General features: G+C 35.6%; 1 protein-coding gene across 1 annotated transcript; it reads left to right on the forward strand.

Moving 5' to 3' along the window:
• The first annotated feature begins 8,364 nt into the window (after positions 1-8,364).
• On the forward strand, positions 8,365-17,416 carry LOC111982955 (UTP--glucose-1-phosphate uridylyltransferase). Its single transcript, XM_065766929.1, is given in 19 exon segments — positions 8,365-8,694; positions 8,891-8,938; positions 9,143-9,234; positions 9,516-9,648; positions 9,907-10,000; positions 10,091-10,141; positions 10,249-10,322; positions 11,579-11,651; positions 11,753-11,810; positions 11,909-12,021; positions 13,352-13,384; positions 14,530-14,582; positions 14,648-14,723; positions 14,822-14,878; positions 14,994-15,077; positions 15,188-15,286; positions 15,370-15,474; positions 16,993-17,064; positions 17,155-17,416. Coding segments are annotated over 19 exon segments (1,425 nt in total). The 5' UTR covers positions 8,365-8,611; the 3' UTR covers positions 17,182-17,416.
• Positions 17,417-19,463: the final 2,047 nt, after the last annotated feature.

Below are 19,463 nucleotides of genomic sequence, written 5' to 3' on the forward strand. Positions count from 1 at the left end.
TTCATCCAACTTGGGATATACCCACACCCTTGATTTCAACAATTATCTATACAAATGGTGGTATAGTTGCTACCTTTACACCATCAATCACAAGACAGACTAAATTTTCCAAGTCTATAATCTGTAATAAGGAGTAATTTCAGCTTCAAAAACATACCTGCCATGCTTGAAACAAGCTGCTCGCATTGCCAGATACGTTTTAAACTCTTCCTCTTAACATTAAATAATGGTGTACCATGCATTTACTTACAATTTTACTTGATCATCCATTTGACAGCACACCAAATCCAAGATAGGTGTTACTTTACCCGTAGTAGGTGGTCTGAGGAACCAAATATGACTAAGGTTCAGTTTTATACTTAAACAAATGATAAGGAGTATTAAATTACACAAGGTATGTGGTCTGAGGAGTCAGGTATGATCAAAGTTCAGTTTAATACTTAGACAAATAATAAAAAGTATTAATTTACCCAAGGTATGTAGTCTGAGGAGTCAGGCATGACCAAGATTCTGTTTAATACTTAAACAAATAATAAAGAGTATTAATTTACTCAATGTATGTGGTTCAAGGAGCCAGGCAAGACTAATATTCTGTTTAATACGTAGACAAATAATAAGAAGTATTAAATTACCCAAGGTATGTGGTTCGAATAGCTAGACATGACTAAAGTTCTGTTTAATACTTAAACAAATAATAAGGAGTATTAATTTACCCAAGCTATGTAATCCGTGGAGCCAAGTATGGTCAAGGTTCTGTTTAATACTTAAACCAATAATAAGAAGTATTAATTTATCCAAAGTATGTCATTCGAGGAGCCAGACATGACCAATGTTTTATTTAATACTTAGACAAATAATAAGAAGTATTAATTTACCTAAGGTATGTGGTCCTAGGAGCCAAACATGACCAAGATTTGTTCAATACTTAAACAAATAATAAGAAGTATTAATTTACCCAAGGTATGTGGTCCAAAAAGCCGGGCATGACCAAGGTTCTGTTTAATATTTAAACAAATAATAAAGAATATTAATTTACCCAAGGTATGTGATTCGAGGAGCCAGGCATGACCAAGATTCTGTTTAATACTTAAACCAATAATAAGAAGTATTAATTTATCTAAGGTATGTGGTCCAAGGAGCTAAACATGACCAATGTTCTATTTAATACTTAGACAAATAACAAAAGATGTAGCGCATAATGTTGTAAACAAAAATATGGCAGAAAAGACTTTCATTAATAATAATACATTCGCAAGTTATTTACATTTCAGGGGCGTGGTACAATATTTTCATCTAGATCTTCTAAGTAATATGCACCTATTCCGGCCACCGAGATGATATGATATGACCCTTCCCAGTTGGGCCCTAACTTTCCTCACGTTAGGCTCTTTACAGTACCCAAAACCTTTCTTAATACCAAGTCTCCATGCGCTAATAGTCTTAACCTCACATTTAAGTCGTACCCCTGCTTAAGCTTATGTTGATAATACGCCAATTGAACCATAGCATTTTCTCTTCGCTCTTCAATCAAATCTAAACTCTTCTCTAATAGCCCATCATTGTTGTTCGGAGTGAAAGAGCTCATCCTCAGCATTGGGAATTCGATCTCTAGAGGAATTATAGCCTCGACCCTATAAGTCATTGAAAAGGGGTCTCCCCTATTTACTTATGAGGTGTAGTTCGATATGTCCAAAGGACGTGTGGCAGCTCTTCCACCCATTTTTTCTTTGCATCATTTGGCCTCTTCTTAAGTCTATTCACTATGACCTTATTGACAATCTCGACCTGTCCATTCCCCTGTGAATAAGCCGAGGTGGAATACCTATTCTTAATGCCCAGGTCACAACAATACCTTCTAAAAGTTTTGCTATCAAACTGAAGACCATTGTCCAAGATAAGGGTATGAGGGATCCCAAACTAAGTGACAATATTTTTCCACACAAATCTCTTGGCATCCACATCCTTGATATTTGCCAGTGGTTCAGTTTCAACTCACTTGGTGAAGTAATCCATGCCGACCAGTAGTAATCTCTTATTCTTTGCAGGAAAGGCCCTACAATATCTAAGCCTCATTGAGCAAAAGGCCAAAGGTTAGACAGATGATTGAGGACACCCCCTGGTTGATGAATATTTAGGGCAAATTTTTGACATTAGTCACACTTCTTCACGTACTTTTGTGCTTCCTTTTGCATATTCGACCACCAATATTCCTAAGTGAAGGCTCTTTGAGACAAGGATCTGCCTTTTGTGTGGCTTCCACAAATCCTTTCGTGTAACTCTTCTAGGAGTAGCTCTATTGCCTCAAGGTGTATGCATAGCAAATATGGCCCAGAAAAAAAAGCGTTTGTACAACTTTTGATTCTCGGATAGCTAAAATCGAGAAGTCTTTCTTTGCACTTTATTAGCCTCAGCCCTCTCCTCGGGCAAGATATCTTACTTAAGGGATAGCACAATAAAGTCCATATAGCAAGGTCCCACCCTAATTTGATGAATCTGGACCTTCTCCCCTTATCTCAGTAGGTTTACATAAATCTTCAACCATAATAACCCAAGGTAAGCTATACGCCAAGGAGGTTACAAGAGTGGCAAGAGAATCAACATGTGTATTTCTGCTCCTAGGGATTTGCAATAAGGAGAAAGACTCAAACCCTAATTGCAAGTGCCTAACCTGATTCAAATACTATTGCATTCTCAAATCCCTGGCCTCCAACTTTCCCTTTACTTGGCCCACAACCAACCTTGAATTTGAAAATAACTCAACTTTTTCCTCCCATTTTCTGAACCATAGTTATCCTTACCAATAGAGTCTCATACTCGGCCTCATTATTGGTGGTCGAGAAACCTAACCTTAAGGATTTTTCAATAATGATCTTCTCAAGAGATATTACAACTAGCCCCACTCCAAATCCTTTTTTATTTGCCGCACCATCTACGAATACCCTTCAAGATAAAGGCTCTTGCAGGGAAACCACGCCAACTGATTTTCCATCTATGTTCTACTTTTCTTCTTCATCTTTTAATGGGGATTCAGCAAACTCGGCTACTAGATCTGCAAGGGTTTGGCTTTTAATAAAGGTACGAGGCATATACTCGATATCGAAAGCCCCTAGAATCATGCCTCACTTGGCAATCCTTCCTGTGTAACCAGCTCTCCAAAGTAGTGACTGAAGCAAAAGTTGGGTTTAAACAACAACTATGTGAGCCTGGAAGTAGTGTGGCAGTTTACGCGTAGCATGCACCACTGCCAAAATAGTTTTTTCTAGTGGTAAGTAATGAACCTCAGCCTCATACAGTGACTTGCTCACATAATAAACTAGTCTTTGTACTCTGTTATCAACTCGTATCAATATTAAGCTCGCTGTATAGGAGGCTACAACAACATAAGCAAACAGAACTTCCTCTTTCTTAGGCGGGACATAATAGGTGGCCGAGAAAGGTATNTTGCCTATGGGAGAAGTTTACCATTTCCTCAACCCTGAATGTGGCTTGAATAGCATGCCAAGGGAAGAGGTATAATTGTAAAAAAATTGGGGGGGGGGGGGAAGGGAGTGTAATTTTAAACGAAAGAAAGCTGGTTAAAGGATTTACCATTGCAAGATCCCTCTTCAAGCTAAGAAACTCTTCATGCTTCCTCATTGACCTAAGGTTAGCCATATTAGAGGGCAGCAGCAGCGCTTGCTCTACAGCATTGGCCACGTATCCAGCCCTGCCCTACTGGAAGTTTCTGATGGAGGCATCACTAGGAAGAGGAGCTCTATCTAGCACTATGGAGGGGTCCTAGGCTGTGACTTAAATCTGATGGTCACCCTTCCTATCTGTGATAACTTCCTCACTAGAGGATCTAGTTTGTGTGACCCGAGCATGCTTGCCCCCCCTCTGGGCCTTGGCTTCCTTAGATGGACGATTCTTTCTCTCTTCCATCTCTTCCTTTCCCTTTTGGTCTCGCTTTCTCTTTTTGTCAGCGAGATCGGGTTGGGAGGTTTGGGTAGAGGGAAGGGCAGCGGGTTTGGGCTGAACTACTTTCTCAGGCACGTTGCCCTTGGCATGGGATTCTAGGAGGTCAAGAAGGCTCGTTCTTGTCTTACGCTGTAGCACCATGGCATCTAGAACAAAAGGAGCTTCCTGAGTATAGCTTACTTAAGCTGGAGGGAGGTCGGCAAGTTCAGCAATAAGAGGTTCTGAAGATAGGAGTTGGTCAAAAATCTCGAAATCGTCCTCGAATTCCATGATTTCAACTACGTCTTCTTTTTCCTTAACAGTTGCTTGGGAAGGCATTGCTTGCTTTTTGGCTACACGCAGGGAAGGAAGCTCTACTTGCTGTACATCTTTTGGAATGGGGCCGAGGACAAGGAAACTAGGAACGACAATATTGATTTGGTGTAGGCACGGATCTCTCACCTTGATCACACACTTGGGTGCTTGGAAGCTAGATGAGAACGAGTTGTAGCTGAGGATGAGGTAGGCTACTCTTAATTACTCGTCGGTGTGGACAAAGATTTCTGCCTTAAGTATCTTCGTCAAATCAGGTTCGTTGACAAGGCCGAAGTTTGGAACATTAGAATGCTTATCTGCAAATTCATCAAAAACCAAAAGTATTGTTAGAAAACAGCACATATAAAAGGAGAGGTAAATTACGGGTGCCAATAGAAAGGTTGAGCAGATAAAGTGTTAGTATGAAAAGAAGGGGTATTGTTAGAGTAATAGACCTAAACCTAAGTACCTCACTTGGTGTATCCTCTTGTGTCAGGTAGTGGAGTCCATCATGCTACTCCCCTGAGACGATTAAATAATCCTTATCCATTCCTTTATTGGACTCAGAGAGGCATGATATGAGCCTGATTGTAGGTTCTCTAGTTTTTAAGTAGTATCTCTACCCCGTTAGTTTATGGCGGTTGTAAACCCAATTAACATCGTGATGGGTGAGGTTCACACCCATCTTCTCGTTGAAGGCGTTGACACTACCTAAGATCTTAAACATATTTGGGGCACATTGGGTAGGGGCTAATCAATGGGCTATCAGGTAATCCCTAGTGACTTTGCCCATGGGGATTCTCATCCCTCCCTTTATGAAAATAATCATGGGGATTACTACTTCTCCCTCCTACTTCTTAGTGTGCCACTCCCCTTGTTTACAGTACCTAATGGAAACCCCCTGGGGAATTCGGTATTGAGCCTTAAAGCTCTCTATAACTTCTGGGGTGTCTATGAGGTAAGCGAGTCTACCCATATGAAATGAAGGTGTGAGGTAACAGAAAGACGAGATGGAATTAGAGGAGCCGAGGAAGGAAGGGCTCTAAAATGAAAAGAGATAGAAGAAAAGGAGAAAATACTAAAGATGACTTACAGAAAGGAAGAAAGGCTCCTCGGACTAGCTCTTGAGTTTTGAGAGTGCAAAAAGTGTAGCAGTCGAAGCTTTTAGGTGTTATATATATGAGAGGGAAATATAAGTGGGAAAGTTCTTGCTCCAATCCCCCATAAAATCTCCAGCCATTTGATCTCCATCGCGTTGTAGAACATGAGGAGCATGGAGTCGCAGAAATTAACTGCGAGCGCGTCCCGGATGCCGAAACGTCAGGATTGTGCTTCGAGCAGTTGAAAAGACACTTGCACAAATAGAGATGTCGTATGGTAAGGTTAGGGTAATTGCAATAATATCGAAGTCCTCGTTTTTTCCTCCAAGGAGCAAAATAGGAGAATTTCAATAGGCTATCGTAGGGAAGATAGGCCCAGAAGTGTATATTGGGCCATGGGCCCTGTCTGAGGACAAGGGAACATTGATGTAGAAGTGCGGGCTAGTAAATAGTGGAAAGTGACTGGTCATAAGAGTTTAGGAAGGTGGTCCAAGGACAAATTCCTCATCGGCTGTAATAGTGCAGAGGTCAGAAGGGTTGACCTGTCATCAAGAGCAACGTTCCAGGTAATTCCACTGTTAAGGATAAGTATCAGAAAGAAACGAGACATGGGGAAGGTACGAAATATCTGAGGAAATGTTGCTACTATTGCATTAAATACTTTGTAGCTAACTTTATGGCTGCATTAATGTGAAAGTTATGTCTGAATAGTGATGTTCAGCCTTACAATTACCTCTAAAAAAGTTTTAGGAAGGTGCTGATGGGACAAGGGTAGGAGCTAGTCATCAGATCTATACGTGGAAGGTTGAGATAGAGAATAGAGAGGTAATATAAAAGAGAAGAATCCAATTACAGATGGGGGATTTGAGAATTGAAAGAGAGAGAAACACTGTAGTACTAAGAACTGTAATGATAGACAAGTCTAAGAGAAATATAGAGATCCAACTATTATTCTCCTCGGACATTGCCGATGACGAATTTCTTTTCACAAACTTGTTTTTTCATTGTCTTTCTTACTTTCTCAATATCTTTGGTCCATTGTGAGCATTGTCCAATTCGCTGAAGTCTAGTTTTTAGTCCACTCTCTATAAATTCATTGTATTGGATTCTTTGGGCCTTAATCCATCTATCTTTTGGGCTAAGGACTCAAAACCTACCCTTACATAAACTAAGGCTACAACTCCATTTAATATATTATTATTTGATGTAAAATTTGAGAAATTTGCCATTGGATTTCATTTTCTTCTTATATCCTTTATGCTTGCAAAATTTCAATAAGATCAAAGATTAATAGCTACATTATTAATCAATTTTTTAATTTCGAATTTTTGTAGTATAAAATTATACATAAAAAATAAGTTTAAAAATTGAATAATAAATAACATCTAATTAATATGAATTTTTTTTTTTTAAAATATAAAAAACATACAATTAAATACATAGTTGTGGTAGCTTGGCCCATTGGAATGAAGGTTTTGGACCAAGTTCCCCAATTTACTTGTATTATGGGTTAGGAATATCCCACAATGGGAGGCTCTAAAGATGATGGTGCAGGTTTCTATACGAGACAAACAAAAGTCTTTTTCTCTGTTTAGCTTCCTTTCTCATATTCTCATCCTCTCTGAGAAAATCAAAGTGTAATTGAGCCCTCTCTATGAAATCAGGACTGAACTTTCTTCTCCCCAAGATGTATATCTCCTCACTACTCTCGCGTTTCTCTCCCCAATCTTCCCAAATTCTTTCCAACCCTCTACCCATTAGTCCTTATTTATAGACTTCCTTAGTGGGATCGTCATGATGAGAGTCAGAGAGTTGTTCCCCATGTTGGTGGGACCTTTCTGAGCTATATTCCTAACCATATGAGACCCACTAGTCATAACTGATGTGACCTCTTGGAACTTGCACCAAGCGCCAATTGATGCTCGGCAGGCGGATTCCCCTAAGGCATTATCTTCCGATCTTGGTGTAATGGAAAATATTCGGTCAGGTTGTGAGCTTGGGTCGGACCCATCTAGGGAATGGGTTAGGTGCCTAGTGAGTAGTTAGGGTGGGCAGGGCCAATCTAGGAAACATGATATGAGCTTGTATAGGCCAATATATGTGACCCATACAATAGTCATATTAATTTGTTTAATGAGAGTTGTAAACTATGACTAAGTTTATAGTCTAACTTTGTCCTTAAACCTTGGTTACCTTAATAATATATTAGGCCTTTACAAACAAAAAGAAAAATCCCAAGATTTTTTTTTTATTGAACTAAAATTTTGAAAGCAATATAGCATGCAGCATTGATAATAAGACTATCAAGTAATAATTTCAAAATAAAAAAAGAAAAAAAAAAGAAATTGTAAAACTTTATGTATTTGTACGCGTTCTTTTTTGTCTATATATGAAAAAAAAAATTATTATATTTTGTATAATTTAAGTTTCATAATGACCACCCAAGAAAAAATTCTTAGATTTATCATTATTTTAAAAAACAGTATGTATGAGTGTGCAATATAAAATGAGAAGTACTATGTTTAGTACACTTTCATAACAAATCATAAATGTTAAGTTATTAATATTTCTAATTTATATCTACCATTAAAATTATTTTTTTTGGTCCACCAACAATAATTAATAACAACTTATAATTTAAAATTTATTTTAAAAATAATATAAAAAATAAAAATATTGTGAAAATAATATTTTTACTCTAAAATATTTTAAAAACAAAAAAAATTCCGTTTAAAAGAACTTTGGCTGCATATGGGTGAGGTGTCAGCTTAGCGTAAAAGAGGCGCCACAATTTTCGAAGATTGGATTCGTTGGAAGAGGTTAGAGGGGCCAAGGCGCACGGCGCAAGGCGCTAATAAGCTCAGATCAGATCAGATCAGATCAAATCAATCGTAATATTCGACTGCATATTCCCTTACGAGGTCTTTTTATTTTATTTTTTATTTTATACATATTTCCTTTCCTTTTATTTTTTTTTTCATTTACTCTATTTTAATTTCTAACTTCTATTCTTCTCTCTTAAAAAAAAAATTTCTAACTTCCAGTCTAAGCACCACAATTAAATATTACATCGTTATAGGCTTTGGCCACGACAATTATGCTTCGTTTGTCTTGAACTACTATAAAAATATCCTCACCACCACTCCAAATCGCAAGCAGTTTTCATATATATACGCACCCAGAAACGTTATCTCTCTCTTTGAGCTCTTTTTTTTTTTTCTTTGAGGTTTAGATTGAAGCTTTTTTGGAATCTGTGAACAATGGCTGCCCCCACTCTCAGCGCTGCTGATGCCGAGAAACTCAATAGGCTCAAATCTTCTGTAGCTGGCCTTCCCCAAATCAGGTTCTTCTTCCTCTTTCTTTTTTTCACTCTAAATTCAAATTATCTGTTTGGTTCCGATTTCAATGTATCCGATCGAATTTCGCAATTTCTCACTGTTTTTCGGATCTTCTGTATAAATTCAGCATTAGATCTTAGATCTGAATTTTGATCCTTGTTGATTATATTTCTATTTTGTGTTTTTTTTTTTTTTTTGCAGTGAGAATGAGAAAAACGGTTTCATCAGCCTCATCGCTCGCTTTCTCAGGTATAATGTGTGTATATATTTATGTGTGCATGTTTGTATGTATGTGTTGGTTATGTGATTCTTATTTTTGTTAATGGAAGATTTGATACCTGTAATTTCTGTTCTTTATATATATGTATATTTGAAGAAATTATTACTGTAAAAAAATGGATACTTATGATGGTTTGTTTGGTTGTGATATTGTTAATTATGATTCTGAAAAAGTGGCGAAGCGCAACACGTGGACTGGAGTAAGATCCAGACCCCAACTGATGAAGTAGTGGTTCCTTATGATACCTTGAAACCCGCTCCTCATGGTAACTCAACCAATCTTTTGTTTTATTTCATTATTTGAATAACTTTATATGAGTATATGTATACTGCTTAGCTTACTTGTCAACTCGTTCTGATGGGTGGGGTCAGTTGTTGTCGTATGTTTTACTAGGTAGAGGCGAGTCCAAATGACTATTCTTTATAAATGTTTCCTAAGTTATTAAAAAAGAAAAGAAAAGAAAAGAAATTTAATAACTTGATTTTTATGAATTTCCACTGATCTGATTTGAAGCTTATTAAGTTATATATGTGTGAATGGATGCAGATCCCGCGGAGACAAAGAAGCTTTTGGACAAACTTGTTGTGCTAAAGCTTAATGGAGGTCTTGGAACAACAATGGGTTGTACTGGTCCCAAGTATGTGTTTTTAGTCCAACTTTTGAGATGTTTCTTTCTGTTGTCTTGTTGCTTATGTATTTGTATACCCTTCAAAAAGTCCATTGAATTTTTTATTATCTAAGTGATTTCATTTTTTTTCAAATGAACTTCTGTCAAATCCTATTAAATTAGTAGTATGACAGAAGTGTGGATCTCAATTTTGAAATATTTTTCATCTACTAATAAATTTACTTCATAATGGGATACAAGAGATATAATTCAATTTATTATAGGGGGGGGGGGGGGGTGGGTTGTTGTGTCTTGGCTTGCAACTAACAGTTTCAATTGTTTATAGAATCTCAACAAACAATACGGGTGCAATGTTCCCCTGCTTCTAATGAATTCATTCAACACTCATGATGATACACAGAAGGTAAATCTTGTCTACTTTGACTCACATATACAGTAATCTCTTCTTCAATATATTTTCCTATTGAACTAATGAGTTTGTTTTCCTGCTCAGATAGTGGAAAAATACTCTGGTGCAAATGTAGAAATTCATACTTTTAATCAGGTCTGCAATACTAGTTCTGAATTTTCTGCTTTACTAAGTACCTTCTGACCGTTGAAAATTCTAAAAAATGAATTTATAATTTATCCTGAATCTTTGGATTTACACAGAGCCAGTATCCTCGTCTGGTTGTTGAAGACTTCAGTCCATTGCCAAGCAAAGGAGTGACTGGCAAGGATGGATGGTATAATTAATTAATTTTATTATATGGCTTTCGCATTATAATCATATAACTTCAAAGTCCTTAGTTCACTAATTGCTTTGGTAAGATATTGTTGTACAATTTGATCTATTTTTGTGCCCCTACTTTGTGGACCTCTGTTTATGGGAAGCCAGGTGATGGTTTTAGCTTAAGACCTCACCTCTTTTAGATGCTAAATCAATGTTAGAAAATTATGACAAGTGATTTTTATTATGGGCTACTATTTGGGAATTTATCCATCACTTAATATTTGCAAATTATCCAGCAATATGAGAATGATTCTTATTAAAAATGGAAAGAAGTTGGGAAGTTGGTTGTATGCATCATCCCATGGGCAATTAATGTGGCATATGAATGAGTCAATAAACTTCTATTTTTTTCCGTTCCATTTTCATCTGAGCCCCAATTATGTTGGAAATATTTTTCATTATTTTTTTGTTCACTTTCCCAAGTAGTAAGAACTAATGTACTATTTTTTCCTATTCCAATTTCTTTTGAGCCCTAATTATGTGAAAATTTTATCCTTGTTTCTTTGTAAACTCTTACTACTATACTGTTATGCGAAATAATGATTGATTTTTAAATAAAAATTTAATGATTTTCCCCCATTATGAACTGGAAATATTTTTCGCTGCTTATAATATGGTTCTAAACCACCATACTTGGTGTTTCTAATAGAGATGTCTAGGGTTTAAATCTCTATTCCCCCTTTGTAACTATCGAAAAAAATGGTTCTAAACACCATTGTTTCTGCAATCTACCACATGAAAATTCAAAGTCTATTCTCTTGAATAGTTGAACCTTATTTTTTTCTAATTGTGTAACTCTTAACCTTTCCATGGCAACCATTTCTGCACTCCACCTAAAGCAAATTTTGAAGCTATGCTCACTTGGATGTCTGATCTAGAGTATTTTTGATTAGTATAACATTTTCATTGCAAAATTGTTGACTACAATAGGGTAAAAGTTTGTCTTATATTTTGTCGGTCAAGTTATCTCCACTTGAATAGCATCGACATTTATAAATCTGTTGAAGTTTTAAATTATTTCAGTATCTTCATCTTTGTTGAAACATATTCCCCTGATTATAGGCTTCAATTTCTACTACTTTGATTAGAGATTTGAAAGAAAAAAAAAAAAAAAACCATGTCAATAGTACTAAAGGTTATTTTTTCTTATTAGTGGCTTATTTATTTTAATTTTTCCTTTCCACTTATGAGTACTATATGCACATGAAGGTATCCACCTGGGCACGGTGATGTGTTTCCATCCTTGAGGAACAGCGGCAAACTTGATTTGCTGTTATCACAGGTTGGTGCTATGGTGGATTTTACGATCTGAATGCTGACTTATATACCAGTACATGCATAAGCTATATCCTTTACTGTTTTCCTGTCTTTTGCCTGATTCAGGGTAAGGAGTATGTGTTTATTGCCAACTCGGATAACTTGGGTGCTGTTGTTGACTTGAGTATCCTCTTACTGGTCCTCGGTGATCCTTGTGGTTTCTAGCTTTGTTTCTGATAATAGTGCATATCTTTTGCCATTATCCTTAACTGGATTTGTTAGAAATTTTAAATCATTTGGTTCACAACAAGAATGAATACTGTATGGAAGTGACACCCAAAACCTTGGCTGATGTGAAAGGTGGTACTCTCATTTCTTATGAAGGAAGGGTTCAGGTATATATAACTTGCATTTTTGGTGTTTTTTTCTTCACAATCTTCTGATTTGTTTTGTTTAAAGCATGATAAAGGTTTTGAGGTTGATTTTATTTAGATGCTCAATTGCGCATTACTTATCAAAAAAATTAGTTTTATGTAGCTTATAATCTTGCAACCAAGAATTTCAAGTCAAGAACATTAAAAAAATGGTTTTCTTATTGCATAAAACTTTTGGGAACTTTATTTGAGTGTGAAATTAATTTTGGTTAAGAATGCCAAATTTTCTTTGATTTTTATTATATAATAGATATTATTTTAAATATTAACTATGGTTTCTAATTGATATTAACTATAAGAAATGTTGGATTCAAAATAAGGAAATTGCTTAAGATGGTGGTCCCTCTTGACAAAAAGAGGAGGGAGAGTCGTTTGAGATGGTTGGGGCATGTTCAAATGAGAGCAATTAAAGCACCAGTGAGAAAAAATGAGTTGATTTAAGTTGAGGAAATGAAAAAAAAAATGCTGGGGAAGCTAAAAATAAAATTAATAGTAGTAAAAAATGATATGTCAATTAAGGACATACAGAGAGTATGACTAAGATGGTGGAAAATGATTCATGTGGCCAATCCCTGATTAGGCTGTTAAGGATTCATAGCTGACCCAAAGTTTTGGGATTAGGGCTTGTGTTTTTTTTTTTTTTTTTTTTTTGTTGTAATACAGTCAAATTCTATCAATTGCTTATCCAAAATTTCTCATTTTGGTCAGTTTTTGAAAAAGCAGATGCTCACCATACAAGAAACATAATATTTTAAGATCAGGCTGATGATGGCAAGTTTTTATAGATAGCTGAGAGGAAATATAGCAGATAGTCGCCTGTACAAGAAACATAATATTTTAAGATCAGGCTGATGATGGCAAGTTTTTATAGCTAGCTGAGAGGAAAATGATACACGTTTTTTATTTTATTTTATTTATTGGTAAGTTGCACATCCACCTGGTGGGTCTTGAACCCATGACCTTTGGTGCCATTTGAGCTGGAGCTCATTGGCAAAATGCTACACATATTTCCTCCTAGGATTTACCTTTTTATTTGGCCCAAGTACTCTCTTGTCAATGATGTTTAGCTTCAGATTGCTTTCAAAGCCTGCCCCTCGTAGCTTATAGATTCAACAAAGAATCTAAAGGAATTTAAATTGCGGTTTTAGTTTGTAGGCAATGTGAATTTGCTTCAAGATGAGCCCAGTACTTATGAGCGTTACATGCAACTGTAATACATTCAAGATTTTTTTTTTTTCTTTTTGAATTGATGGGTTTTAGTAACATATTTATTTTTAATTTCATGATGCAGCTACTGGAAATTGCACAGGTTCCTGATGAACATGTAAGTTCTTGTTCTATTCCACTCTTTTCTCCTCTTTATCTCCTTTGTCATTTTAATTTCCCTGCAAGTGAGAAATGCTTTCATTGTCCAGAATCTCATTGTAGTTGAAGGCTAGGGGTGATATAGCCAAGCCGACACACACTACACCCAGCTACATAATTGTACATTTGAAATTCAAATACTAATTGACTGTCCAATTGATCCTAAGAGATTGTTATATGTAGTATATGGATATAATCTAATTGGCATAATAACTTAATTAGTAAGGCATCAAGTAGCTAATGCTTATTGATTTTATGTTTGGCATACCTAAACACCGAAAGAACTAATTTTCATGAAGGAAGTAGGGATGTGAAGCAACAGAAGAGGGGGTGGTGTGCTAAAAAATAATCGGCACAATTGCTTATAACTATTTATAGTTACTAATTACATTATCCTTCCCAAAACTAGGGATGGAGGGTGAGGATATAGGTTCAATCCTTACAAGTATGGTAGTCATACCATGGAGAAATGAATTATGAAAGAAAAATTAAAGTGTCAATTTGACGAGGGAGGTGACATTATGAAAGTAAGTTTTGAGTTGTTATTTGTCTGTATCTCCACCAGTCAATCAGAAATTTTAGGTCAGATTATCCAAACAAATAGACGAATTTCTTATTAATTATGATGAGATATTGCCCTAGATTTGCAACAATAAGTTAGTTTATAGGTACTGAGCTGCAAGAGTTGCAAAGCATAGACTTAGTCCTTTCTTAGTCTATGAGGGACACCTACTCTTCTTAGTCCTTTCTTTCTGTTCTGAAAATTGCTAGTTAAACTGTCATAATAGTTTGTAAAGCATAGACTTATGCTCTCTTCAATCAATATCTGCACTGGGATTGTAACAAAGACCATAATGTTTCTGAACTTGCCTTTTTAAAGATGCCTTGTGCTGGCAGATCACTTTAGATGACACTGAGATTGTCATACCAGAGAAAATATATGGTGGTCACCATGCTCCTGCCTCCCTACGAGGTGCTCTGCAGTTACTTGTATTAGCTTGATACAAGCACTGTGCTTTTGACACAATGAGGTCATCTTAATGTAAACTTTATTTAGAGAATGTCTTTGGTGTGTGTTGATGTGATGTGCTTTCTTTGAAACAGGTCAATGAATTCAAGTCAATAGAGAAGTTCAAAATCTTCAACACGAATAATTTGTAAGTCATGTTGGCCTAACTGAAATTTACATAAATTGATTGAATACTAACAAGATTTCACACAGGTGGGCTAACTTGAAGGCAATTAAGAGGCTTGTAGAGGCTGATGCATTAAAGATGGAGATCATACCAAACCCAAAGGTATATTCTATTTTCTAACAGTGATGCTTTTATTTTGTGCTCTTCATTTCTGATGCTTAGACGGGGAAGTAATTGGGAGAAGTTAATCTTGTTTGTAGGAAGTGGAGGGAATCAAAGTTCTTCAGCTGGAAACTGCTGCTGGTGCAGCCATTAGGGTATTTGTTATGCATAAATTATTCTTAACATGTTTTTTTTGCTAATCATTATTCTTAACATGTTTGTTGAAGTCAAAAATTGATCTTGTAATTCTTACCGTCTCATGTCAACCAGTTCTTCGATAATGCTATTGGTAGCAATGTACCTCGATCTCGATTTCTTCCTGTGAAGGCAACTTCGGATTTGCTTCTTGTCCAGGTTACCATCTCTTCTCTGACATTAGGCGTAGGAACTTAGGTGGTAATTTGATGCTTGTCTAAAATCTCTATCTCTCTCCCCCTTGCCCACTCTCCTCTTCTTTGGCGCAGTCTGATCTCTATACATTAGAAGATGGCTTTGTTATCCGGAATAAAGCGAGGAAAAATCCTGCAAATCCTTCTATTGAATTGGGGCCTGAATTTAAGAAGGTGAAGATTATCTTTGTGAGTTGGTGTTGTTAGATGCATGAAGATTCTTGACATTGATAGTGAATTTTTAATTTCCTTAACAGGTTGGCAACTTCTTGAATCGATTCAAGTCTATCCCTAGTATTGTTGAGCTTGATAGCCTTAAGGTGGCTGGTGATGTATGGTTTGGTGCTAATATTACTCTCAAGGTATTATATGAACCCTTGTTGCTTTTCAGTTTCTCATTTCTTCAATATCATATCAATGGCATCTGGATGGATTGTTACTTCTTAACATTGGAATTTTTAATATTTTTTGAAATCAGTCTGATTCATTTGCAGTTCTACCCTCCTTATAAATTGATTGCTAAAAATGTTACTTCCTAGTCTTTTTTCTCTTTCCAAGCTGCTTTAGCTCCAAATCTCTCATAGACGTTCCAACTTATGAATTTCTATCAAAAGTATATGTAATTAAAAATTTTCATGACTGTTATTGTTTGCAAAAAATGTTTCTTAGGAACTTGCATTTGCTAGGGTAGAAAAGTGAGGATAGAAACGGATGGAGAGAAAATGGAAGATGGATTGATATTTTCTCTTGTTTGGTAGAGTAGAAAAGTAGAAGGAAGGAAAAAAAAATAAGATATTGTTTTTTTACCTGAGTTCACCATTTTTAATATTCCCAACATTGGAGGAAAATAGAAGAGAAAATATTATAGGTGATTTTACAATCTTATCCCCTATAGTTTATTAAAATCAATTCAATACATGAGTATAACAGGAATTTCTCCACTTTTCTATCCCTCCTATAAAAAGCTTATAATGAATACTGTAAATCTTTTCTTTCCTTTATTCCCCCTTCCTCACATTTTTCTTCCTCTCACTTTACTTGCCTCCCTACCAAACAAAGAATTATTGTCATTTCCATTATTGGTTGAAGTTTATGCAAATTCCAAGGTTATATAATTGTTGATTAAGGGGGAAATTTATTTGCTGAAGTAATTTTGTGATTATCCCAGCATTCATATGTTTGCCTGGTTGGGTGGTGAGGTGGGGTGGGGGGTTTATCTGATACAGTTTGAGTGATGACATGAAACCTGATGGACAGACAACACCATTTAATAAATTTTTTATTAGTATTATACTATCAAGATAGATATATCCAGAAAAGATGGATGATGGATCCTGATTCTATTAAGATAATGCTGATGAAGGCCTCATGACAATGACAATGATGATGACAATGATGGTAGCTCCATGATTTTGCTCGGTGCAAAACTTTCTCCTATGCGAACCTAAGTTTTGCAATCCCTCCTAGCTTATTGTACTAGCAAACTATATCTAACATGGTCTTCAAATGGAGGTAGTCAACCGTGTTAGGAACAGAACAAGTAGGTATATAGAAGTGTGTATATTCCTGTACATCTCTAAATATGTTATACACTTGTCTACAAATTTCATGGGGTCTACAAATCTCCAATCTTGTCTTCCCTCTCTCTTTTCTTCTTCTTCCTCTCTCTCCCTTTCTCTCTGTGTTTTTTTTTTGGGGGGGGGGAGGGGGGGGTGGGGGGGTTAGATGGGGACTGCTATAAATTTTGCAGGTTTCTTTTAATGAACAATATAGGCATAAATAATTATTAAATTTCCATTGTAATTTTACTCTTACTTACCATTAGATTAGATTCTTTCTTGGTAACTGACTCTTTGGTAATATTGGTCTTATTTTTGAAGGGGAAGGTGACTATTGTGGCAAAACCTGGGGCTAAGTTAGAAATACCTGATGGAGCTGTACTTGAAAACAAGGTAAAAAGCTAGAATTTGGACCTTCTGTACATTGCCATGATGTTTTAGTGTTATTTGGGCTGAGAGTGTACATATAATTTTGTTATCCAGGAAATCAATGGCCCTGAAGATATCTGATCAAGTTGCTTTGAAAAGTTTTGGAGAGCTTGCTCTTCACGAAGATCTTTCTTTGTTGTGCAATGCTGTGTATTCTGAAATAAAGGCACAGTTTTTGTTGCAGTGTGTTTAAATTATGAAAGGCATTTAGTCTTTTTACCAATTTCCTTTTTGTTTCATGAATGAATTTTATCGGAAAGCATAGAAGTAAAGCTAAAATGAGTTTTTATGATAAGCAAATCTTTTCTTTGTGCAAGTACAGTTTACGGCTGCACCATTTAAGTTTTTTCTTCTCATTAGATCAATACCACATGCCTCGTATGTAAGGAAACGTTTCAAACTAGCACCTATAATAAAGACATGTATTACAAAAATTACATTTTTAAATTTTTTATTTTTATTTTTTATAATGTAGGTTTTTAAGAGATTTAATGGTTAAAAAAAAAAACACTTATCTTTTTCATTATTAGATGTTTATTATTGCTTTCCACCTAAGCTTACGTAAATAATAGCATTTTTTTTATGACCCTATTCATTACATGTATAACTATCATAATGTTGAAAGAGAGGCACGAGAAAAGCTCCTACCACTTTGAACTCCAAACTCCAAAACTAAAGGGACGCCATTTGAGAGAAAAATATTCCATTAATGTAGTTGATTTGTGAGGGTGTAAGGAATTTGGGAATTAGGGTTTGAGTTTAAAGATATAGGGTTTGGGTCTTTGTGAAGAAAGGAACAGTTTTGGAGTCTTTGTATGGGGTATTTAATTTGTTTTGGGGAAATTGTGCAGTGGGTTGGGTTTGGATTGCTATTGGGAAACACCAACACACACAGAAAGGAAGAGCATAAAGGCAGAAGGGATAAAAACTGGGAGGGAGAGAAAAACACACCCCCACTTTCTTTTGCGAGACCAATAGAGGGGCTTTGAGCTTGCTTCCTCAAGTTTTGAGCTTCTACCATTCTCGGAGATCGGGGGAGTCAGATAGAAATTTATGCCAAAAATCTCTCAACGTAGATGATGAATTGGAGATCCTATGGAGCAATTTGAAAATTTCAGATGGAGAGAGAAATGCTGCATTTTACACTCAAAAAAAAAAAACTAAGATTTTACTGATGTTGGCACTAATCTGATGTTCGGAAAGAGGAAGACAGCAAATATTATTTCTAGCTAGGAGCCCTTGATATTTTAATAAGAGGTTAATTTTGATTAAGTAGCTTGAGCCTTGAGGATGTCAGACATATTTACGTTCAATGTAATCGAGTGGCATTATGGTTTCGAGTTATCAATCTCCCAATTGGGAGCATGACAAAAGAAGTTGGTACGGATATCAGGCAATCAATAGGTTATCTAATAGATGTGGATGTACTGAGTTGTGGCATTGCATGGGGTGAGTTTCTTAGGATCACAAGTCAATCTTGATATTTTTTAAGAAGATTTAGTTCTTAGTATTTATTTTTTTTTAAAGATGTTTGCATCATTGTAGTGGTAAAGCTTATTTTCAAATATGGGTTGTATAAGGTGTCTATTAACACCCACCTTATAGGCTGTAGGGTCAACTTTATATTGTCTTTTTTTTTTCTCTCTCATTTATTCAATTTTAAAAAAAAAAAATTAAATGGGACTTACATTATTTTAACCTTAACAAGCACTGTGTGGTACTGTAGTGCTTGTTAACATTTGCCTTCAAAATATATATTGAAATGAATGTAATCTATTTGACCAACTTTTTTATTTCCATTTTCAGTATCATCTTAGAAGTTAAAACTCGAAATTATTGATGTTAATTTGTTTAGAAGGAAATGTACTCTTGAGTCTTGATTAATGTAAATATATATAACTTTTGCTAATCATCGCCTGTTTGGTTGGAGTTGATTATTGGAGGGTTGGAAAATTTGGGAGAAAAAAATGGGGAGAAAAGGGTGGGGCTTAGGAGTTTTCTTTCGAGACCCACCAAAAATCAATCTCACTAAATTGGGAAGAAAATAAGAATGATTTTGCTTGAGACTTCTCATTTACTTTTTTATCTCTCATCTGTAAAGTTATTTCTCTTTGAATTTTTTTTTTTTTTTTGGGTCCTTTCTTTTTTTGTCTTATTCTTTCGTTCCTATTACTAGTGCTACTGACGTTGTTTCTGCTACTTTCTATTTATTTCTCTCCTTTTTACTGGTTTGTTTAGCGTCAAGTTTGTGCTCTTTTTTTTCATTGTTTTATAAAAAATATAAGAAAAGGGAAAAATAAAATAATAAATGTGTAGTGTGTTAATTGTATAAGATGTAATTTATTAATTTTAATTAATAATAA

This window comes from Quercus suber, unplaced genomic scaffold (genome assembly GCF_002906115.3).
Source record: "Quercus suber isolate HL8 unplaced genomic scaffold, Cork oak 2.0 scaffold_757, whole genome shotgun sequence".
Taxonomy (NCBI): domain Eukaryota; kingdom Viridiplantae; phylum Streptophyta; class Magnoliopsida; order Fagales; family Fagaceae; genus Quercus; species Quercus suber.